Source organism: Schistocerca serialis, chromosome 6 (genome assembly GCF_023864345.2).
Source record: "Schistocerca serialis cubense isolate TAMUIC-IGC-003099 chromosome 6, iqSchSeri2.2, whole genome shotgun sequence".
Classification (NCBI taxonomy): Eukaryota; Metazoa; Arthropoda; class Insecta; order Orthoptera; family Acrididae; genus Schistocerca; species Schistocerca serialis.
In genome coordinates, this window is record NC_064643.1 from 119,176,343 (window position 1) to 119,201,975 (window position 25,633).

Sequence of the window (25,633 nt, forward strand, 5' to 3'; positions counted from 1 at the left end):
AAAAAATGTTATTCCTACCCGCGGTAAACATCACCTTATAAATCAGATGATATTCTGAATCTATTCCGGTATATCAAACTGCGTAATAAAGTATTCGTCTTAGTGCATGTAACAGTATGATTTAATTAGTCTTTCTAATCTCACAATGGTAAGCGTTTCATAATCGTTATGTGTCATATGTACAGCGCCAAGAATTATTAACAGTTTAACAGAGTGAGATCAGTAGAACGCTTCGTTCGCTCAGTATGCTAATTTTGTTTTTCTTCTCGCAGACAAATCCTGAGATGCCATCCTCGAAGCCAGGGCAGCAGCTGGTTTAACATGAACAGTAAAGGCACCTGATAACCTTAAAAAAATTAAAAAATTTATTTTATCTTTTACATAATCTAGACCAAGGCCACGTGGTACTCGAGCAGCGGCAGTTAGCCGCATGGTGCCCGAGTCTTGCTCGTGCTGTGCGTAAAAATTCGTAGCTCACATTGGCTCTACTGCCCCCTGTTGGTAGCCTAGTAGACTGCACGAGGAAGGGTCTCTGCACTGCCCTGCGACATGGCTTTCGAATTCTGAACTGTCAGTACCCTGCAAAAGCGCACTGTATAACTCTGCTCTGTGTTGAATCTCCTCTTTCCTCCGTCTCCTAACTGTGCCTTTGTTGGCCGCTGCTCGCATTCTGCATAGTTTTTGCATTGGAAACTTCGAAGATAGTGGGGTTTTCACTAGTCTGGAAAAACAAAAAAAAAAATGGTTCAAATGGCTCTGAGCACTATGGGACTCAACTGCTGAGGTCATTAGTCCCCTAGAACTTAGAGCTAGTTAAACCTAACTAACCTAAGGACATCACAAACATCCATGCCCGAGCCAGGATTCGAACCTGCGACCGTAGCGGTCTTGCGGTTCCAGACTGCAGCGCCTTTAACCGCACAGCCACTTCGGCCGGCCTCTGGAAAAACAAATCGGAGAATTTAGTTCAGAAGCGGAAGTTGATGATTCTGTCGCTGATCCAGATTTCTGTATGCTCAAGTAAGTAATAAATAAAAGAAAATAATGAAGATGAAGCGTTTGAAGTACTGTCTCGCCTAAACGAACGTTTGGAAATCAACTCTGGTAGTAAAAAATATCATAAAAAACCACATCAAACACTCGTCTCTAAAGCGCGATCCGATGTCAACAAAAGGCAGGAGGGAAAAACGTGCCGAAAAGAGTCATCCTGGTGGTGTCCAAACTGTGATGCAGTTTTTTGTGTGGCTGAATTTTTCAAAAGCTGCTACACTACAAATTATGTGTAATAACGGCATGCACAAGGTTTTTTTCAGGATGAAAACATAACTCCGCAAAACAAAAGCCTGCTAATTGTAGCCGGCCGGTGTGTCCGAGCGGTTCTAGGTGCTACAGTCTGGAACCGCGCGGCCGCTACGGTCGCAGGTTCGAATCCTGCCTCGGACATGGATGTCTGTGATGTCCTTAGGTTAGTTAGGTTTAAGTAGTTCTAAGTTCTAGGGGACTGATAACCTCAGAAGTTAAGTCCCATAGTGCTCAGAGCCATTTTTTGCTAATTGTAGTATTTCATACAATAAGATTTTTAAGATTACATAAACAAAGCATCATTTCAAATGAAGTATCCTACACATTTATGGCATTCACAATTACAAAGTGATAATTCTAGAGGAATGTGTTTAGAACAGCAGTCCAGTCACTCCGTCCAGGCCAGTCTCGAATCTGTTAAACTGGTAACTCGAAAATAACTCCAGCGCGATACCAGTAAATTTAAATTACCACCTTGTGTGTCACTGCCTCTGTTTGCCTGGGCACTAGGTACATGCCTCGTGAAATATGGTAAACGAACCTCAGAGATTCGAAAGTTACGTTACTAGTGTCTTCATGGTATGTCTTTTAAGGATTCCTATTCGCAATTAATAAATCACGCTTCATGAATAGTTTTAAAAAATATTTTTATATCACTTGATGTACAGTGAAACTATAACAGCAACGATTTTTGCGTCAGTGTTGTTCGCACTGTCGTCATATTCTGGAAAACTTCATCAGCTTTATATTTTTATTATTAGTGATCTAACTGACGTTATTTTGGTTTTAAGTTCAATAACAATACGAGTATACACAAGATGCAAATTCTAACGGATCTATGCGTTGCTTTGAAGTTAGTTTTTGTATAAAAGTGGCGGACGTTCTGAATCTGCAAAGAAGCTATGTGAAGGAATGTGAATGTAATGATAACCTATACAACCAACAGTAAAGCACCATGGCGGTGGTTTAATACTACGTACTTGTGTGTTTTCGTCTGACGTGCGTCACCTTATGTTTCATGGCGACAGTGTTTCAAAAGACAATTACTTCGAAATTTTAAAAGAGTGTTTACACAGTATTATTAAGAACTGGTTGCCAGACCGATGTTAAATTCTCCAAAGTAAGAACTACACTCCCAACGCTTACAATACAAAACAAAACAAAACAAAACATCTCTCTCATATATCAGACCTGAAATCTTGCTTGTTCACCACACTTCTCTCACTTTTCTGTCTTCTGGCTGCTGAACTTAAAGACACATAGCGTCAAATACGATGTTCTTGAAACAGTGTAGACAACGCCAAATTTGACTGAGCCTGCCACGTATATTCAACGATTTCTGATAGGAAGCCTCTGTTGAAGCTACGCGACGCTGCTCCTCATCGAGAAACACGAAGCCAGCAGTGACGCAGGGCACTTGACCGAGCAAGTGGGTCCCAGATCATGACTGTAGAGTGTGGCTGCTGTGGACGATATTCAAATTGTGGATTTATAATATATGTCATGACGATTTCGCGCTGAACTGAAGGATCATCAAAAATGTAAACTTTCTAATGAATTTGTCTGCCAAATGCGCTGATCAGAATTTTCTGGTATGGAAATACCTGATCCAGTACACTCGCAACCCTTTGTAGGATACATAAAGCAATAAAAATGAATAGACTACGAGGAAGAAACCTAATCTAGAATTGTTCTCATTTCTAGAAGACCTTTATAATAGTTAACGAACAGTACCTGAGGAGATATTTTATGTGACTGCAAACATTCAAGTAAATCAGTTGAAAGCTCTTTCTCCGTCTCTCTCTCTCTCTCTCTCTCTCTCTCTCTCTCATACACACACACACAAATACAAATATATAAATGTTACATTTTAGCAGCTATCCATATTACTTTCTAATTCGTAATCCTTCCATTATTCCAATATCTGTAATTTTGTAATTCTTTTAAGGGTGAAGCGTGTGATGGAGCAAAGTCTTCGTAAAATAGCATACCAGCTCTGAAAGTTTTTATGGTCTTGTTTCCTGTAAAATGAAACTCTCTTTCTCCCACGCAGTGACAAAGGACGCCTACAAAAACAGTCCATACAAAAATGTACATGTATTTTAAGTTAATTTTAACATAACTCACCAGAATGCTACTATAAACGCAAGTAATGAAACTGTTTACGGGTATTTGGCTATTTCATTTGAGAAATCGTATTAAAACCTCTAGGAAAATTTTTGAATGTTTTGCATGCCATGAAAAAAGATGAAGTTTTAACATAAACTTCAAAACCTTTAGCATACCTCCGTATCGAAACGACGAACCTTGAAAAATTTTATCAGCTGAAAAACCATGTTCCGTGGAACTGTAAGAGTGGTGGCAGCAAGCACTATAGATTATCGGAGAAGAACTGTATTGTGTCGGACTGGTACAGATGATGAAATATGTGGAATTTAAAAACAGTGAGTCTGTGTAATAGAACCTAGGGATATGACTTTCCGATAACTGGTCACGTGTGTAGTATGAATCAATTATGGGTGAGGTATCATGATTAGACTGTACCGCTTTCTAAAATTTTCACCCGTTATACAATATTATTTGATTCTCTGTTCCATAAAACGACTTTTGAAGCCTCAAAATCAAAAAGCACATCAACAAGACCCATTAGACTAATCAAAAGTAGCAACAATTGTAACAATTCCGACATTAAAATAAGAAGTACTAATTGAAAACGTTAACACAAGAAGAGGAGTCAATCAAGAAATGTAATTGACATCGACTACAGGACGCTCATCGAAGCGACTGTACCCTGAGAGAACAAAGATTGTGTACACTGAAGTAAAGCATGCTACCGACTGAGGGCTGAAAATAGCGGTGGTAAGTGTAGTGGTAGACTATGTCAGGTATTGAAAGCAATGATAAAACTATACAGGAGGAGAAACCGCAAAATCCTGCTTGTTATTCTCCTAAAAGCAAAACTCATGCAAATGGTGCGGAACAACCAGTGACAAAATTAAAGACATAATCAATTCTATAAAGGGAAGGAAGATTAGTGTTTAACATCTACCACTTTGAAGTCATTAGAGACGGATCACGGGATTAAATTGGGGAACGGCAGGGGAGAAAATAGGAAGTGACTTTTTCAAAGGAACCATACCGGCATTTTTCTGCAGCTATTTAAGGAAGCTATGGATAACTGAGAAGAGACTACAGGGCTTGAACAGCCGTCCTTCGCAATGCGAGATCGACTGGAAACACACGAATGTATGGTCTACAGAAATTACCGGACAATACTTAAAATTCGCGTTCCTCGGTTAAAATGAGAAGAAACTCTTACACTGATAAGGGAACGGACATGCTTAGCTTCCGAAACACAAAACGTTAATATGCGACTCCGTTTTATTTCGCCGCCACAATGAGTAACGAAGACACTAGAGAACACCTCGTGTAGAGAAACATACCTCGCATGTTTCCACTACTTGCATACGACGCCATTGTTTTTATGATTGACAGGCGATGCGCAAATCGACGACCTGACAGCACACCGCAGAAATAAGGTCAGAGGGCTTAAGCCGGATGATCGTAGAAGCAAACAAATTCTCTCATCTTCCCACTGAACAGGATAAGAAATACTCGGGTGCTCACGTACATGCACGCTGAAATGCGCAGAATCTTCATCGTTCTTGCTGTCCAGCCTTCGACAGACTATAAGTGGTGTGTCGTTAAAGCGATCAGGAAGTATTCGTATAATGCAGAATATCGCGAGAGTAAAGCATACGTGGTTCAAATGGTTCAAATGGCTCTGAGTACTATGCTACTTAACTTCTGAGGTCATCAGTCGCCTAGAAATTAGAACTAATTAAACATAACTAACCTAAGGACATCACACACATCCATGCCGAAGGCAGGATTCGAACCTGCGACCGTAGCGGTCGCTCGGCTCCAGACTGTAGCGCCTAGAACCGCACGGCCACTCCGGCCGGCCATACGTGGTTAGAATTACATACTAAGTGTATTCTGATACTTACAGAGTACCCTGTTTACATTATTTTTTGTTGTTATTTTTACATAAACTAAGAGCTCGGTAAGTGCTGCGTTCTGTTCTCGACACTCTCTTGTATACGTCAGACAGGCTTTATCACCCAGTTTCAGTGACTGACTGAAAACTGGTATAAAGAACACGCGGAAAATAACAACAACAGTTTCGGATTTTATGAGGAAGCCCCAAACCTCTGCTTGAAAACAAAATGAAAAGTCTGTAGACCATATCAGCTTCAGCTTTACATACAGAACGAACATCTAAACAAAAAAGATAGAAAAAAAAATTAGATGGATATCGTAGCAATTGAAAAGTGGCCAGCAACATATAAGGGGAAACGGACGGTGACGGTAACGAATTTCAGTATGGCGTAAAGGACAGCTAACAGAGCACTGAAGTTTCGATGGATAGGATATTTCGCACGAAGATAATTTAAGAGATGAAGCAAACGAAGCTTAAAATTGGTGACCATACAAAGTAGAAGAGAGAAGGAAGCGGATTTTCTGAATACGTACGAGGAATTTGTGTCGCCAACGATAGGGCGAGACAGACTCCAGTAGCAGACGAAGAAACTGGAGCTAACAACAACAACAATGTCGAATCACAGATACTTCAATGCTCCACACTGAAAAACTGCATAACAGCATTTTTAATAGAGACCCAATGGAATGGTTTTGAAATGTTTGTAGTAAATGTAAAAAAATTAAAACTGCATCACGTTTTTCGGTTTTACGCACAATAACAGCTATAAATGGGAAGACAAGATTGCCCTCGCCGGTAGGGTGCTTTCATCACAGCGGTGCTTTAGCAGACGTGATCCTACTGGTTTTAAAGGATCCGCCCGCATTATTTCAAGGGTCATCAGAGCCCAACAAATACTACATGTAATAAGTAAGAAAGGAAGAGTCATGGATGCACTCGAGGAACTGTAAATATACATGATTGCTAACAGAGAGTGCGAGGGTTCATTTAGTTTATAAATTATCTCTTCGCTGGTCTTAAGCTCAGAGAATTCTGTGATCCTCCGAGTCGTTGATAAACTGTTCTTAAGTCTGTAGAACTCAGCTACTCTAATATGTATGAAGGCTTTTATTGTGCGTTTGATTACAAGCATGATATGAAATTAATGAGTTAGGTACATCTCGTTTGAACAAACTCCAAATTTCCAAAGTCGAAAACAAGAGTATATACATCAGCATTTACATTATTAATCTTCCGGAAATTGGAGTTCCAAGACGTCATGATTTATGCAGAATACTCTTTGCCGCCTCTGACCACTCCACACGTCATGACGCCAGTCACCGCTGGACGGCACAAAGGTCATGCGGAGTACCTCAGACAAAAAAAAGTAACAAAACAAACGGAACAAGACCCGAACCTTACCAAATCTTCCCAGAAAATAACTGAACTTTTAGCCTCTGTACAATTTTTCCAGATGAACAAGTGAACAGATATTCTGCTTATATAGCCTGTTCATCTATAAGTATATTCAAAATTGGCACGAGATTTCCCCATCAGTCAACGAAATGATTCATTTTCAAGAACTTTGGCCACAAAACATCTCATAAATCTCTTACCCTCACAATAGCGGGACAATATATTGAACGAACAGTCAGAATTATATAGCATGAGATTTTTACAGAATTTTAGCCGAGTATATGATGAAATGAAAAGGCATAAATGTTGTCCAAACAGTCTGCAATCACATTTTTGTTATTACTGTATGTGACAACTTACTATTTCGGCAAATTTGTGAAATTTTTAAATTTCGATTCTCGAAATTGTTGGTTTTATAGTCTGACTTCATTTTATACAAGCACTTACTACATGACATGACGTAAGCATGAACGTATTTCTGTGTGTCACGTGGAACACGTGTATGACAGCAATTTGAAATATACCGATAAACCAAATATAATGGAGAGGCACCATATCCCCGGCACATATTCACAGGTACCATCAGCTGGGCGGCAGTCACTGTATGTCGTTATATCTTTGGACAGCTGTTTACTGTAAACTGGACAGAGTCGAATCGACCTGCGCAGATCTATATTCTGTGCGACATATTATGAGATTTTATGTTTACAAACTTATTCCACCCTGAGAGTAATGTTATTTTAAAGCGTTGACGGATATGGAACGTTGTTTTAACTTTTGTTTTCAGCGGTTACGCACTAAAATGACTAGTATATCTTTGTATACACTCGCAAAGGGTGACGGTGTAAATTCACGAATATAGGAGTACGCGCTTGAAAATGGCAAACAGCTGAAATCAGCTATATAAGAGCCAAGATGGAATATGGAAATGTCACTCCATTGGATGTATAATGCCCTTATCTTCCTCCCACGTTTGAACTGACTCGACCAGACGTTTACAACATTGGTGGGGATTTACTTTAACGTGATCACCTAATCACGATTCGGGCTGAAATTTTTTCTTTTAACGAATCGTTTGCAGAGGTGAAAGACAAGTGAGGCTCAGTATCTAAGAAGGTTTGTGTCTCACAACAAATCCAGCGTTCTGTGACTCGCTTCCCAGTCGCTCCTGAAATTTGTTCTGTTACATGCACCTTTCTTTCCCCCTGGCAGTGACTGATTAATGCATAAAAAGCCACGTTAAATCTTGGTTCAGGGTGCACGTTAACTTGCAGTTCAGCTGTAATGGTACCATGCCTAGTAAAGCACCACCAGGTTTACCATTTCCTTAACCAAAACGGGTGTGTTTTGTTATCCAAACGTTCCTTTTCCATCCACAACAACATGTTACAGCAAAATCAAAAACTGTGGCTGCTCATTTTTAACATCGTATACGAAATCAAAACACTTACAGAGACCATGTTTTCTTCACGAGACCTGTGTGGTATTTTGTAGCCTGCTAAATTTCCATTCTTCCCGGAGCGTTACTCTGATCACGTTACCAAAGAAACTGTGGAAACTCGTTTTGTAGACGTTCTATAGCAGCCAAGACTTAAGACGTCTTGGTAACTAACTATGCCTAGTTGATTTATTACTATCATATAGTGACACTCGGCGATTTTATGAACAATTTGCGACAAAGCGGCTTTTCCCTACTATATTATTAATATTACATCCCTCCCTTAACACGCGGACGTTAAAAATTCTTACCACCAACGTCTTCAACTGCTTTCGGTTGGTGGAATGCTTGCTCATTAATAAATCTTATTTTACCGATACAGGTACTTTTTCAGATGTGACTGTACATACCAAAAAATAAAAGCGATTCCAAACTCCAGATGAATGTCTCAGTCAAATGGTACTAATGCTCTGTTTCGACAATTTATATTTTCGCATTTCCCCATCACTCCAAATACAATGGAAGTAGGATTGCAGGTGAACTGCTTCTAGCAAAATTAAACTTCCAAAATGCCTCAGAACAAAACACTAACTCCACAGTATAACAAGGATAACGCTCGTTTGACTACATTTCCTGCAAACGTGACGTCATTTTGACGTCATGACGCAGTATCAGTGACCGCATGATCCTCTATTGACTTTGCGACACGTGAAGAATATGAATGTTATTGCTCCTCGATTAACCTGCAACATTTTACACTGTCCTCATAGATTCCTGCCTAACCACACACTCGAAAGGCCGTACATAGTTGTAAAAAGAAAGCCAATTATTTATGAGAAGGAAAAACATGCATTTTTATTGTTGTTCGTTTCAGTCGCAGCAATTTAAGCTGTCCTCCGTTCCTGCCTAAAACGTACTCGGAAATCGCTTAATATTTATTTCATCCTCCGTTCTCAGATCAAAGTGATTGTAAATAACATCGAATATTGCAAAGCATACTTGTATTACATTCATAAGAAAGTCCCAGGACGTGTTGACAACACTGACATAAAAAAAAATTTGCATGTGACGGGATGCGAACTCACAACTCTCCGCACAACGATGTCCATTACGCTACCACTTAACTATGCGTTATTTATTTCCTGTCTCGGATATCACACTCTCTCTTGAAGGCTTATATCGTTGATGCGTCATTAAGTGACATTTAATGGTGACATGTTTGTGATAAATTTTCAGTGCTCCTTTGCTTTGAAGCGGTTTACTGCAGATTAGAAAACAAGCGTGTTACATGCTTCATTTATAAATTATTGCGATAATAACTCACTCACGAGAGAGCACTCTCATATGAAGGCATTAACCGTCGACAAATCATTATGTGACTTTTTATTATAGCAATAATTATAATGAATCATTCCAAGAATCATATGTTTTTGTAAATCTCCAGTACGCGAGCATGGAGTCTTGTGGGAGGCGCGTATGGAACACTAACTAAAGTCGATAGCCGATTATGCGGTCGTCGACATTGTGTGTGATGTCAAAATGACGTCACGATCGCAGGAAGTTCTATGAAACGAGTGTTACCCGTGTAACAATCACGGAGTTCACAATATACCATGAGTCATAGACGTTACTTCACAAAGTAAAGCTAACATTTATACCAGGTAACTGATTTGGCGATAAACCACAGAAATTTATGTCTCATTGTTAATAAAATAAAGGAAGAAACAACTACCATTACACTATAGGAAGCAGCGCAACGCTTCAAGGTGACCAGGTCCAGCCTTGGTACGTTTCAAATGCTGTCATAATGGCACCTGCATCAGAAACAAACGCACAGATTAAAAAAGCTGCCCCTCCGTTCATGTTGGTAACTGGTGACGTGGTGACATAAACCTTGTTTACTCGCCCTGTCCATAATAAAATAACGCCAAGTACTTATAGGACTCTCCGTGACACGTTATACTCCGAGTTACCTTAGAAACTAAGAGTTCCGGGATATTAACAGGCTGTAAAACACTTGTGTGCCTCGTGAAGAAAACCTGTACAGTCTTGTAATTTTTTTTAATTTCGTGGCGTAAAGGTAAAGGCGAGAACTCACTACGAAACGTATAGAGTATTATAAAAGGATTCTAGTACAATGTGTACGCCGAAACAGGCAATAACTAAATCCACGCACAAAGCGTATCCTCATATCCGCACCATGCGTTTCCACCTGTCGTAGATGGCGGCTGGTACTCTTCATACTTAAAGATACCTGCGATTTCTGTTCTAAAATTATAAATGAAAATATTTCCGTTCCCTCATACGTATACAAGTATGATCCAACGGTTAGAAAAGACTCAAAGAACGAAAAAAATATAGCTATTTACTTTCATTCTGAATAGACAAACTGATGATACGTTAAAATGAATAACTTCCCCATACTGTTGTCGAAGTTCTGATTAGAGACTTTTAAGGAGACCCTCTTAAACATGCAGGGCCATGATTATGAACAAGTTGCCCAACAATCGCGCGTTATAAAATCTTAGGAGACATCATGCAACAATTAGCACAGAGATTATATCTCACTTTCATTTTATCATTTAGTCTCTGGTATGGAGAATCTTTTGCTGCCTCCTGATTCATCAAGGTACTTGTCTGTCAGGATTCCGAAAAACCACAGAAAGCTATTAAGGATACCAAACCACCACCTACACACAGAGTGAAAGACAACGGAATTTACGTCGGTAACATCTAAGAGTAACCTCACGTATCCGGACGGATAACTCTCTAATTTTGTTTAAGTACGCGTGTTTAAGTACGCGAGCATTTTGTTTCCCGTGGGCTGGGTTTGAAAACGTAGCATGGCATGAGCGAAAACGAATATGAACACGAATTCATCTAAGATTTTGGGCGAAGCAACGCGCACTGGCACTTACCTGCAAAGTATTGCTGGCGGCTAGATTAAGAAACTGCTCAAAATTGGATATGAAACACATATATTCGATTGAAAACAAAATGTGATGCTAATGTTGTGTTATTTCGCCAATGAAATGATAAAGATCCCAGTTTGAGACCACCTAGCATTCTTTCGTGGCTTTGTTACTGGAAACGTACCTGACGAGAAAGGACGGAGAAAAAACTGCAATGATTTCTCCTGAAGGGACTGCGCCTTCCTAATAAAGGGCTGTTGGTGAGACTTTTCCATATATGCCTAAAAAAGCTTTGTGTAGGTTAAGCAGGCAAATTTCAATACAGACTACACGATTTTTATGATGCTGTTAGCCTCGAATGTATAGAATCTCTTTTTTTCGTTAGTAAAAACGGCATCATCGTAAATTACTATCGGTGAGGGGCCCAACAGTCTGTATAATGATCTTCTGTTAAATGCTCCTTGAGAAATATACTTCACAGGAGGCAAATTTAGAATAAAATAACCGAAATAACTCGAATTAATCGGGTACTGTGTATATCTACGTTCCATGTGACTAAGAGTATGGTGCTATCGAAATTAAGAGAAGGAAATACTTTTTTTAAATAATCACACAGTTACTGCCGTATCACAATAGATGTATGAATACATTTCTTTTCTTGGCCGAAAGGAATTGATAAGAAGAAAATTTTCGATAGCAAAACCTGTAAAACACGATTTTACATATCGGACAGAACAACAGTGTGTAAGCAACGTGCCTAACAGAAATGCTTTGGAATCGTCTCGGACCACTGAAGTTTCCTGCGACAAAATACGAAGTTGCCCTATATTCACCTTCACAGAATCAGATATAAAGTCAAAAGTACATGCCCGGTCAGCAGAATTTTTCCTTTCTTTATACTGTATAACACCCGGCTGCCCGTTTCGTCGCGGACATGGAACACCATGGCACTGTGAGTTCTTTTGAAATATTGCACATTTCCTCATCTACTGCAGCTCTGCATGTCAAACCGTCCATGATGAGCACACAGTGTTAAACTATGGTTACATTAACAAAAACGTTGAGTATAAACTCGTTGGAAACGAAGCTTAAATGCTAATTTTATTAATTCTTGAATTGAATGGTTTCATAAACAGGTATTTTTGAAGATGTAGCAACGGTCCCAGTCATAGTAAATCTGTACCAAGATTTACAACTTTCGTCACAGTTCAGGCTCGATCAATGGTGTGTACAGGGACAGTGGCGCTTTTGCCCGTGTTTGCTAGTGAATGAAACAATTTCACTGTACCAGTCACCTTGCTCCCTACTGACCGATACTACGTGTTCTTAGGGAGCATTGCCTGGAAAATACTTCCGTTGTCATGTACTGCTTTCGACCAACCAGTGGTGTTCTGAACACATAAACATTTAAAGAAATAAATTAAGAAATACTGTACTCGTAACAGTTTACTAAAGAAAATAATAGAAAGATGAGATTCTACACACCTTACTGTGTAAATGATAAATACCATGTGTACAAGCATATTTCTTTTATATCTATTAGTATAGAGTTAGGTGTGCAACGATTCACTCTTAGTTTTTTTCTCTATTCTGTTACATCATCCGATGACTTCACCATGACCAAGAGTGGTACGCGTACGTGAGCACAGAAACAGCTGTCATGTACGAACAGTACAACGTAAAGGTACCTGTTAACGACTGGCATGTATATTATTAAACGAAAAATGGCAGTTATAAAATGCTGCAGAGAACAAAATGAATGGCTGGAACTTATTATAAACCACTGTACTTGGTACCAAACTTTGACTTTAATATTCTGAGAGAGGGTTAATACGCCTGATGTATGAAGGTTTCAGACAATGACTATAGTCCAATCATCTGAAAAAGCGTACTTACGTAGGTACAACGTCCCTTGATTATACTGTACAGGTGACTTAAAACGTCAGTTAACACGCTTAGCTTAAAATGAAGTGTTTCGTGGAGGATTTGGTCCTTTGGAAAGTGTTGGTGAAACGTAAGGGTGCAGTGCACCTTGTACTGGAGAATATTATTTATTTTACTTAAAACCTTGATTAGAATACTCTATTCTGTGCTCAGATATCAGGAGTTTAAGGCCAAACTTTTCTTTTGTTGTTGGTACTCGTGTATTAGATTAATTCAGAATTAGAGAGCATTCTGTATTGTCTTTTACGAACTTAACGTTTCATACTGACGTTTACCGTTAGCAAAACGATCAAATTCGTAAGAAATGATTATAGTTACTTAGAGATGAAGAACAGACAAACCTGGAGAGCTACATCAAATTCTTCGGACTGAAGACTCCCAACAACACAAATAAGTAATTTGTGGAAGCGACAAAGCAAACATCTGCTTATCGCAAAAACAGAAATGGTAAATGTTGAAACTGTGTAAGACTTTTTGGGACAGTTGACATGCAACGTCTCAAGAACCAGCTCGTACCATAAACGTACAAATTTTTAATATCATGTTGTTATGTCTACTTGAAACAAAGGCAAAAAGCATTTTGGGGCTCAGCGTGCATTTCGTATTTAACCTAAACTACGAAGCAAGAGTTGATGCGTTACTTTAGTGAAATGACAGCCTATTGATCAAAAGAAGCTCTAAACATGTCGTTTGTTATCACAGATAGGAGTAATCTACACATAACACAAAACTACAGTTGATGCTACAAGCCTCTCAGTAGAAGAAAAGTAGTCACAGAACACAGGGTTAGTATTCATACACAGGAGCTGATTATACAAAGTAATAGTCGTAAAGGTAAAAATACGGTGACAGTGTGAATTGCGCCCGGGCACCTCTTTCAATTAGAACGTGGAATTCTCATTCTCCAACTAAATTAATTCCTAGAACATTAATATTAAAATTCACCTAAAATCACTTCGATATATTATGTTATTATCCTATCTACATTTTGTAGCATTGCTTCATCTCCAAGGTTTCAGCTGGCTTTTGAATGACCTTCATTGCGACGTCATAGCGACAGAAAAACATATTTGTGGGCATTTACAGAGAATTTTAAATGAAGAAATTGTCTTACATATTCGGCTGTACTTTCTTCAATTTTCCTTTCTAAAAAATTCTCAATAAACATATACCCATTTCTGTGGTGTTAGCATCAATACAGCCAAGATGAACTTACGCTTCAAAAAGTATACTGGGTCTTAAAATAAGTTACTTTAACGATATCAGGCTGATTTCATCAATGATTTACCCTTCATTTCACTGTCGCATATTGCCAATAAAAGTCATTGTGTCTAAGTCATCAAATAAGAGGATACCTTTCTCTTGGGATCGGCCGATCCCGGTATAACATGTCACCCTGGAATTTTAGCTACTTGATACAAAAACGTTATTTCTAATAAGTTTCTGACGTCAGTAACTCGCGCGTAATTACGTTATTTTTCCGGTGTTGTTATCAATCATAGTTATTACGATACAGTCCATAGTGGACGTAATTTTTCCTACTTTGTATGAGAAAAAATGTAACTTCTTTGTTTGTGTACATATCTTCAACAATCACTCCTTCCCTTGGTGAAGTTACGAAAACAGTCTGCATGTAACTGCAAATTTTTTGTACTCGTTTGCTAACAAAAATGTATTTTTTTAAAATTCGTCAGTAGCGTTATAGTGCGACTTTTTTGCCACGTATTACAACAAGAGGAGTGTTTCTATAACTCTATATTACTAGGATGCGAGCAATTACTGTATGTAAATGAGATACACGAAAAATAAGAGATTTGTGAGATAAAACCGTCCAAAGACCTGTCACTGCCCACGTGGCGATACGAAGAAGCAGAAATAGACATGGATGAGTCAAAGGGCGACCAACCTACAAATATCGACCAGCAAAAAATGTGAAACTTTTCCATCCCTACTCTCACGTCCTCTATAAGACATAGCATTCTAGTAACATAGAAATATCGAGATCTCATACGGAAAACCAGTACTAAGCAAATATGGGAAAGATTAAAGGTCGAAGAACACATAGAGAATCCGTATAAGGGTAACAGACTTGAGAACAGTAATACAGAAAGAGAAGAGGGATAGTTGAACATGAGATACGATATATGGTACTGCGAGAAGAACGCCGGCCGAAGTGGCCGTGCGGTTAAAGGCGCTGCAGTCTGGAACCGCAAGACCGCTACGGTCGCAGGTTCGAATCCTGCCTCGGGCATGGATGTTTGTGATGTCCTTAGGTTAGTTAGGTTTAACTAGTTCTAAGTTTTAGGGGACTAATGACCTCAGCAGTGCTCAGAGCCATTTGAACAATTTGCGAGAAGAATTTGAAAGAGCACTGAAAGTCTCAAGTGGAAGCAAATCACCTGGAGTAGACGACATCAGCTCTGAATTATTTATATCCTTGGGAGATCCAGCCATGACAAAATTATTTCATGTACAAGATATATGAGAGAAGAAATACCTTCAGGCTGGAAGAAAAATATAATAATTCCCATTCCGAAGAAGGCAGATGCTGACAGCTGTGAATGTTATCAGACTATCAGTATAATAAGTCATGGACGCAAAAAATTTCCAAGAATTATTTACAGAATAATAGAAGAACTGCTAGAAGCCGGTCTCGGATAACATCAGTTTGGGTTAGGGCGAAATGTAGGCACGCGGGAGGCAATACTGAGCCTATGACTTACCTAGAAGATAGGCTGAAAAAAGGCAAACCTACGTCTACAGGATTAGTAGAGTTAGAGAAAGCTTTAGAGTGCTGTCTAGATTACACTCTCTGAAATTCTGAAGGCGGTAGGGGTAAAGTAGAGGGACCGAAAGGTTATTAACAACTTGTATAGAAACTAGATTGCAGGTTTGAGAAACGTGACAGGGAAGCCACCGATGAGAAGGGAGTGAGGCAGGGTTGTAACATTTCGCCATGCGTTTCAGTCTGTACCTTGAGCAAGTAGTAAAAGAAACCAAATTGAGATTTGAAAGGAGAGATAAAAACCTTGAGATTCAACGATGAAACTGTAATTTGTCAGAGACGGTGGTGAAACTGGAAAAGCAGGTGAACGGAATGGACAGTGTCTTGAAAAGAAGTTGTGTGATGAACATCAAGAAAATCAAAACATGTAGCCGAAATATATCAGGTTATACTGAGGGAATTAAACTGAGAACTGAGACACTAAGAGGAGCAGAAGAGTTTTGGATTTGGGCAGCTAAATACCTGATGATGGCCGAAGTAAAAGGGATACAAAATTGAGACTGACAACAGTAAGAAAGTTATTTCTAAAAAACAGCAATATATTAATATCTGATATAAATGTAAGTGCTGGGAAACTTTTTGAAGGTATTTCTCTGTAGTGTACCCTTCTATCGATTTGAAACGTGGCCTATGGGCGATTAAGGGAGGCCGGCCGGGGTGGCCGAGCGGTTCTAGGCGCTACAGTCTGGAACCGCGCGACCGCTACGGTCGCAGGTTCGAATCCTGCCTCGGGCATGGATGTGTGTGATGTCCTTAGGTTAGTTAGGTTTAAGTAGTTCTAAGTTCTAGGGAACTGATGACCTCCGAAGTTAAGTCCCATAGTGCTCAGAGCCATTTGAACCATTTTGATTAAGGGAGAAGAGAATACAAGGTTTTGATATACGACGCTACAGACTAATGTTGAAGATTAGGTGGGTAGATAGAATAATTATTGAGGAGGTACTAAATCGAATTAGTGAAAAAAGAAATTTGTGGCACAACTTAACTAAAAGAAGGAAGCTGATAGGCCGCACCCAGACGTACAATCGGTTTGGTAATGGAGGGAAGTGAAGGGAATGAAAATAGTAAAGGGAGATGAAGGCATGATACAGTAAGCAGGTTCCAATATATGTAGGATACAGCTGTTATTAAGAGATGCAGAGATTTGCACAGGATAGACTCGCTCGGAGAGGTGCATCGAATCAGCCATCGAATTGAAGGCCACAGCAACAACACAGAAACAAGCAGGGTCGATATTTTTAAGTTTAATGGGTAGGTTTTAGATTAGATTTTACCGTGACTGTTACTGATGTCATTTTAAACTACTGTCAACAGTCACAATTTATTTTATTTCGACTACCCGTTTCAGAGTTTTAAGTCTCCAACATAATTGTCTTCTACTGTTGAACTGTGCGGCAGGCTACACCAAAGTCGTTCACTCAACATACATACGACTGATTACTTCACGTAAATCGTGCTCATGAAACGGGTAGAGGAAATAAAATAAAGTGCGACTTTTTACAGCTAACTTGTAGTTTTCAGAAGAACGATATGCTGAATGCAACACTAATAGCAATTATTATTTTTATTAACACTTGCAGCTGTGTATATCCCGGTCTGTACCCACAGCAGTGATTGAAGGCAGGCCAGTTAACCTAGTTAGTAAATAGTTCATTTAGTAACATAAATAAAACTGAATTCGCCTGTAGTCACATACTGCTAGTTAGGTAACTGACTGTGTGAGAGTAAAAGAAAATATTTATCAAAACATCGTTAATGCAAGAAAATACGAGTAAATAGTTGTTAGAAAAATAACTTCCTGCTTTATTTTAAAAGTAGCTAGCCTATTTTTGTATCAGTTAAAAATACTTAGAACTGTTGTAATAAAGCATTAGCAGTCGGTAGCACTGCCTCTGGATTCTTGGATTTGTCGTCGCCACAAAACTCGCTAACGTAAAACAACAACAAAACAGTGAATTAGAAAAACACTAAAGATGATGCAAATGGTTGTTACATTACTTCTATGAAAGCTCTATATGATGATACTTGCTAAGTTTCCAGTGCAGAACCACGGTAGACTAAACATGTTCTGTCGGTGAAACACTGACTGTACGTATGCGCAGATAGCAGTGGCTACGTGACAAACGCAATATTCCGATAGGTAGACCGAATAAAATCATGTTTTGACATTACTGCGTAGCCTACTTGCTGAGAAATAAGGCAGACTATTAGTGGTAATGCTGAACTTAAACCTGGAGGATTAAAAGCCACCGACAATCGGCCTCAAGGCAGCCAGGAGAACGTGTTTCCAGGTCGCGCGACAAAGGAACAAACAGGAAATGTTTCCAGTGGCGGCACAAAACGCCGTAAACATGAAGCGCTGGAACCTCAAGGCAAGCGACTGACGGTACCAAAGCGAGCTCTATAGTTTCGCAGTAACAGACGCTGTAATACAGTCAGTAGTGAGTCAAGGTGTACAAAGTCGATGGCATCGAAAAAGGCGTTAACATTTCCACACTTACCACGAGACAACGAAAGTAGCCTAATTTATGTACAGTACTGAAAAAACCTGTGTGCATACAGGTAGAAATATGGCAGCCAACACTAGTATTTTTCACCCAGACCATTTCTCAAGAACTATTGTTTCTTGCCCAGCAATTTATCATTTCGGCGAATTCCATATGCGACAGACTTGTAGTGTTGAGAAGCAGTGGTGCAGTAGCGGAAGTGAGCCACTACAAGGAAGACGCTTGTATTTTAAGCAAATACTTTTATTACTTTGTATTTACATTAGATCATTCTCAAGGTATTTAACATATAATAATTTGAAACACAACCATGATCTCATATGTACAAGATGAAGCACCCTCGCGTACATCCGTGGTCCGGAATGTTGTCTTCCAGAAGATGTATGCAGGGGGCACAGTCTTTCCCGAACTCTAGTACTAAGGACACAGTTCAATCGCACAAAAATGGAATATGGAACCGATATTGGTAACTTCGGTATTTCAAAAACAATATTGAAAATATTGTTTAAATGGTTTTGCTGTTTGGAGACAGCCTGAAAAGTCAGAGCGATAATGCTTCACAACTGAGCAAAAAGAAACACAAAGTTCACAGAACAACTTAATTTTTGCCTACGTACTTCTTCTACACCATTCAGCTGAAAATTACTGCAAGTCTTAAATAAAAAGTTTTCTTTTCAGTACAGTTGCATTTTTCAAAATCGCATAGTAAAGTAAATATCTGTCGATTACAAAGGAAAAATGTGTTCGATTCCTTACACTATATCTAGGGATTGTAAAAGTGGATAACTTTGTAGATGTGACTCATTATATTACTTACTCCAGTAATCAGACAGTGAAAAGTGCATGCCGACGACTGCCACGTTATTCTGTAGCGCCTTAGAATCTACAAAGTACGTTCCAGTTCTCAAGGTCTCAAATCATATACTTATACACTCATTCGGTCCCAAGTACTCCATTAACGAGATCTACATCCGTGTAATCTCTCTGAACTAAGCAAACAGACGTCGAACAAAGATATTGTAGCTAAACCCGTCTAAGTAAAGGAAGAAGTGAGTTTTGGACTTGAAATCGCAACACCTATTGCAACTGGAAATTAAGTACATTATTCTCTCACAGGGATAAAGCAGTGTGTGTTAAAAATACAGTTCAAGATACTGCCTCTTTAAAAATCTAAAGAAGTTCCAGTAGTAGAAATGTTCGAACCCGTAATATCTGATATACACTGTGTCTCAAAGTCCTCGTTCACCATCAGTGGTGAGATGCGTCACTTCACACGCTCACGTCCGTGTCTCTATGTCCGTCACTGAAATCAGCGACCGGGCGGTCCCCAGGGGGAAAGTCCTCCAGTTCGCGAAGGCTCATAGTGGCCACTGGCTCTCTTACGAGACAACCCGCTACGAGGGAGGGGCGAAATGCAAAGTGTGAAGACACAACTGACCCGAGAATCACGCACCCCTCTCAGGGTTGGGTAATAGCTGCCTTTCTTATTCTGTCCGCCAGAACTGGGATGAAAAAAGGTCGTTTGTTTTCAGTGTGGGCAGCACAGATTCCAGTAACTTCCGAAAACGTACGAATTTTAAGAGGTCCCTTGCACTTGTTGCTCCCAATCCCTGAAGCTACCGAGCCAGATGCAAGAAACGTAATAAATTGTTCGGCACCACTTTTATTATACGGCTAACTCTTGACACGTGAGTAGTGGGCTCAAGTACATGAGAGAGAGAGGAAACTGTCTCACCTAGATTGGATAATCGCATTTTGTTTCCATGGTGGATAACTGCAGTTTGCAATGACTTCCGAAAAAAGTGTGGCCTAAAGGAGCTACGTAGCACCTTCAGCTTTGTACGCCTGAAAGTCTACACACCATACGGAACAAAAAGAGAAAAAAAGTTATAAAATCGTTCTCCATTTCTTTGATTGTGCTGTGACTCTTGACAAATGAGTAGTCATCTTAACGAAAAGGAGTGTGAAAGTTGGCAATCAAGACCCCCTGCTGCTCTCGTGAGTATATTGAGAAATGAAACTGTTTCGTAATCTAGCAGTATCGCTGGGAAGAACATGTGCGGTTTTGTGCCGTAGCGAAAGCAACAAAATTCTGAAGTAATAATAATACCAATTTGTTCAAGTCGTAAAGAATCTAAAAATTTTGAATTTCCCTACGAAAGCTCCGCTTTGGGGCTGTAGCTTTCTTCCGGAAGAAAATTTTGAGTAAAGTCATCAATTTACGAAAGAGACGGGATTGAGGCTACGGATGACGTGGAATTTGGTAGATTTGTTATCTTTTTTATTGTTATTATTAACAATAGAGACGCTCTGCAAACAACATGCGCTTTACAAATTGGTTCACCTGTTTCTTAAGTGGCACTAAAGTCGTCGGTGAACGAGAATTTTGAAATTTTTTTTACGTATGAAGCTTCTAAGATGTAAGACTATTAAGATATTTCCACGTGTTTCCGTTTCGCGGCTTGCCAAATAGCAAAAATATACTCAGTGCCAACAATGTACTCAGTGCTTTGAGGCGACGGAAATTCCAGGGGCCATATCGCAAAATGCGAACGAGTTCTTCTTTGCGAACAGATTTGTCGACGACTTGTAGGAGGTTGCTAGACCCTGTACTTACGTACGTACGCGCATCCACGCAATGAAAAGGCAATCGCTCATGCTGCGCATTTACGAAGAGCTAGCTGCGTAAAAAGCTGTTGAAATGGTGGACAGACATCTAAGTAAATAGACGCTTGCTTATTAGATGTTCAATATAGTTGACGATGCTAATTTTGCGTACAGTATTTGTACTGTAGACAACGAAGTGCTACGAGATTTTAGCCTTACTTGAGAGAGATAACCTGGTAGGCAGACCGAAGGAGACGAAGAAGACTGGAAATGAGGGAATGAAAGATTAATTCCCTTACTTTTGTAACATATTAGCAAAGAACTGGATACGTGTTCCACTGAAAGCTCAGCATCGGTCGTCCCCGTAGTTCCGTGAGAGTTGCTTGGTCAGAGTTGGCCCCCTTCTGCCCTGAATACTTTTGTAAGTCAGTCGAAATATTGTGTGCAGAAGTGAAATCTTAATTCCAACAGGCACTTAGAAGCACTGCTTCCGCAGTCTTATTAGCAGCAAACTCTCCACACTTTCTCCGAGTATCTGTAGCTACTTACAGCCTAAAATTTTGTTTCGTGTCGTTTCATGTTCTCAACTTTTTTCCCCGTTAGAACTCTGTGCTTTTCAACAGTCGCAAAGAGATAAAGACAATGATTCGTTTCCATTAAGCCAGCCTCTGAGAATGTTGACATAATGACTAGTAGTGAGATAAATTTTTCCAAGAAACATTCGGCGCTTTTATAGAAGAAAACAGCGGCTCATTGATTTCTTTTTAAGACATCTGAATTGTGTTATCTGGCGCTGCCATGCTCGCCAGCGAATGTTTCTGGAAGATCTGCTCATTAACAAAACAGAAAGCGTCTAGTGTAACACGTCCGAGACTACGTGGGTAGAAGGATAACAACAGCGCGTAATGATCGATCAGTATTTGGTAACTGTGAACAAATTTGTTGGTAAAGAAAAAGTCACAAGAAGTGCGTAAAAGGACACGCCAGGTCGGCTGCAGCTGGTGGCAATGTGCTGTCTTGCCATGTTCACAAACTGCAAGCGCAATCTCACCAGATTTCCCTCCATTCTGTCTTAGGAGATCTGAGTATGGACAGGTGGTTCACTCCCGTCTTCCCATGACGCACCGTCTACCAATCACGCCATGGATTACATCCAAACAACTTTCGCATGTAAATAATGAGTTTCTTTCGGGTAGGTTCCACAGTTGTGCAAAATTTTTCAAATAAAATTTCCGCTTTCGATTGTAGTTACTGTTTATTTTGCTCTGTTGACCAATATCGGCTGTTACGCCGTTTTGAAGTGGCAGTTGATGTGCACTAGGGCAGGCCCCCAAGCTCTCCAGCTATATGGCAGACAACAAAAAACTTTCCAAAAGTAGTCATGTAGACAATTTGTCTAAAAGTAAGTTTCATGTTTGCCCGCTACATGTCTGATCAGCTTGTTGGCATGTGCGTGGGCACGTGAGACCGCCTCTTCGGAATGCCATAATAGTCGAAATTAGTCGATACTGCAAAACAGCCAGTAAATACAGTGGAAGACGGAAATGTAATTTGAGGAATACAAAACATTTTCCACAGGGCCCGAAGTATGAAGAAAGTAAATCGTGGATGAACCTTGGGGCACCCGACAAGGAAGTAACAGAGACGAAAGACCGACTACTCCCGTGAACTGAGAATCCTGCTACCTAGGCACAATGTCTCCTAGGAGCCAACCGCTTTCAGGGTGCCGTATCAACAAACAACAGCCCTACTCGTCCCCATCTGATGGTGCGAGCGGCGGTCGTGCTCGGGCTGCAGCGGGACTTTTAACTTAAGAAGAAGACTGTTTTCAAAACATTGCGCAGACGAAACATAAGCGTCATCAAGACGAACACGTTAATTATCACACCGACGGAATTTGAGCATCCAGTTACGAAGGAAATGATTTGCGAACGGGAACTTCCACCAGCTTTATTTCGCTTTTCTATATTTATCTTAAAGTTTTCTTACGCGAGCAGATTCGGTGTCACAGCTACCCCATTCTCAAGTGTTCATTCACGTATACAGCCAAACTGTTGAGCCGCTCGAAAGCTTGGCTGAGTATAAGAAAGAGTGCTTGAGGATGACGTTGCGGCGACACGGAAAACTAGTCGCAAAAAAATGAAACATAAATAAATAAAATAGAAAAAAATGGGATCTGGTACAACTTCTGTTCCAAAACTCTGTATCAGTTTCGTGACCGCAAGCAGTGTTCCCATTCTAGAGTAATGGAGAAGATCATTGAAAACTTGGAAGTTATGGCTGTCCGAAATCACAGCTTTAGAGGGGTGCAAAACTGTTGTGTACGCAGGTAGAGTTTTGGAGAGGGCTGACAGTGCACGAAATTCTCGGCAAGGCCACAGGGAAGTAGCCAAGATGAGGGACATATTTGATGTCGTTCAGTCAGAACCGTTTTCTGCCCTCCGTGAGGAAGCGCGAATATCAGAGCGGCCTATGGACAGACAAGGGGACACTTTCTGGAGACTACTCTTTACCGTGTCGCGCACACCTTACGAGAGCAGCCTCGCAGGGCGCGTCGGAGGTGGCGTTGTCGTGGCTGACAGAGACGAGGAGCCGACTACTCACGTGTACTGAGAATGGTAAAAAGTAGGCGGTACGTGTTTTAGGACCTAACCGCTTTGACGACCCCGTATTTTGCGCGCAATATTGCGACAACGATCGTTGCCGAATTCATCTGGTGGTGCCACAGCAGGCCATACTTTCTCACTGGACTCTAGCGAGGCTGACACGTTACGAAGAGGACTAGGTCCGATTTCAAACCATTGTGCACAGGGAGGAAAGCCTCAGCTCGAGTGGCCTCTAGACAGTCACGCCGAGACACTTAGAAATTACGTGTATCCGAAATTACGGCTTTGGAGGGGTGGCAAGCTACTGCTTACGCAGGCAGAGAGGTTTGGTGCGTGAATCTCGCGGCAGCTGACAGGGAAGCGGCAGAGGGGATCACTCGACCTCGTCCACTGGGAACTCCGTCCCGCCCTCAGTAACGCGGAGGCTGCAGAGAAGTAGGGGCCACACCTGGATTCCACTGTTTACCGTTTCCGGCACTCCTAACGGAGAGACGCGTCGGGAGGCGGCGTCGTGGCGGCGGCGCCTCAGGACCAGGCGGCCCGCGCCGCTCGCTGACGTCACATGTAGAAGTCGGCGGCGGCGGCGGCCGGCGAGGCGGCGGAGGCGGCGTCGGCGCGCGGGGGCGGCGCGGGGGCGGCGTGGCGCAGCTGCTGCTCGAGGCGCTGCTTGTACAGGTCTCGCTCTTGCGTGACGCGCGCCAGCTCCACCTTGAGGCGCTGCAGCTCGGCCACCAGCGTGCGGTTGGTCACCTCGAGCTCCTGGCGCTGCTGCAGCCGCTTGCTGCGGCAGTTCTGCGCGTAGCCGCGGTTCTTCAGCGTGCGCCGCTTCTGCTTGAGGCGCACCACCTCCTCGCGCGGGTAGCCGTGCAGCTTCTTGTTGAGCTCGCGCACCGACAGCGACATGAGCGCGTCGTCGTTGAGGATGTCCTCGGTGGAAGAGGCGGTCGAGGCGGCGTACTGCGGCTGCGGCGGCGGCGGCGGCGCCAGCTCGTGGTGGTGCTGCTGGTGGTGGTGGTGCTGCGGCTGGTGGTGGTGGTGCGCCACGGGCGACACCGAGCCGGCGCCCAGCGGCCGCACCGGCACCTGCTCCTCGCCGTGGTGGTGCCCGTGGTGGTGGTGGTGGTGGTGGTGGTGGTGCGGCGCGTACTCGGCCAGCAGCTTGCGGCAGCCGCCCGCGATGACGGAGGTGGCGCCGGGAGCCCAGCCGGCGGCGGCGAGCACCGGCGCGCCCTGCGGCTCCATCATGTTGTCGGCGGCGCAGTTGGGCCGCAGGTCGAGCGGCTCGGGCGCCAGGTAGCGCACGGCCGACTGCGGGAACCAGCCCATGTCGTCGGCGAGCGCGCCGGCCGCGGCCACGGCGGCGGCGGCGGCGGCGGCGGCGTAGTGCGGGGGCGACGCGCTCACGGGCGGAGTGTCGGGAGGCGTGCCCGGGTGCTGCAGCGCCACCAGCCCCGGCTCGCCGCCGTGGCCGTGCTGCGCCACCGCCTTCACCAGCACGCCGGCGTGCTGCTGGCCCGCGCCGTACAGCGGGTGCGCGTCCTCCCCCGGCGGCGTCAGCAGGTGGTGCGGCGGCGACGGCTGCAGCAGCGGCATCGACGGCAGGCGCTGCGGCTGCTGCTGCTGCTGCGGCGGCGGCGGGGGCGGCGGGGGCGGCGTCTCGGCGCCCGCGCCCTGCTCGCGCTTCACGGCGCCCTCCAGCCGGTCCAGCTCGAACTGCTGCAGGTACTGGCCCGCCAGGTCCGAGTCGTCCGCCTCCATGGCTGCTCCTGCAAGCACGCCGCCCAAGGCTTCAGGCGAGCGCGACCGCGAACGCGAGCGCTGCGTCTCCGCCTCCACCTCCGCCCCCACCTGCTCGCGGCGCGAGTCTTCCCCAGTGTGGGCTTCGGCGCGGCGCAAGGCCGCTGCCTCTTTCGCGTACCGCACCGTGTCTGCCCCTTAGTTTCCACCCACCACTCTTGTAGGCGACAGTAGCGGCTGTTCCCCCAAAAACGGTCCGACTAGCTAAGATGACCCCAACCGGCGCCAATAAAAAGACCACTCCGTCGCAAAATTGCCCAGAATAGCGTCTCGACTCTGAACAGTCTCAATTGCACCTGAACTGCTACATTGTCACTCCCTACAGTTACTGTAGAGA

At 42.4% G+C, this 25,633-nt stretch overlaps 1 protein-coding gene across 1 annotated transcript; it reads right to left on the reverse strand.

Annotated features, from left to right (window-relative positions):
* Positions 1–240: 240 nt before the first annotated feature.
* On the reverse strand, positions 241–25,257 carry LOC126484679 (transcription factor MafA-like). Its single transcript, XM_050108273.1, has 3 exons — positions 25,168–25,257; positions 24,119–25,038; positions 241–346 (listed from the first exon to the last, which is right to left on the reverse strand). Exons 1-3 carry the CDS (start codon positions 25,255–25,257, stop codon positions 241–243), a joined length of 1,116 nt encoding a protein of 371 aa, XP_049964230.1.
* Between the last annotated feature and the right edge of the window lie 376 nt (positions 25,258–25,633).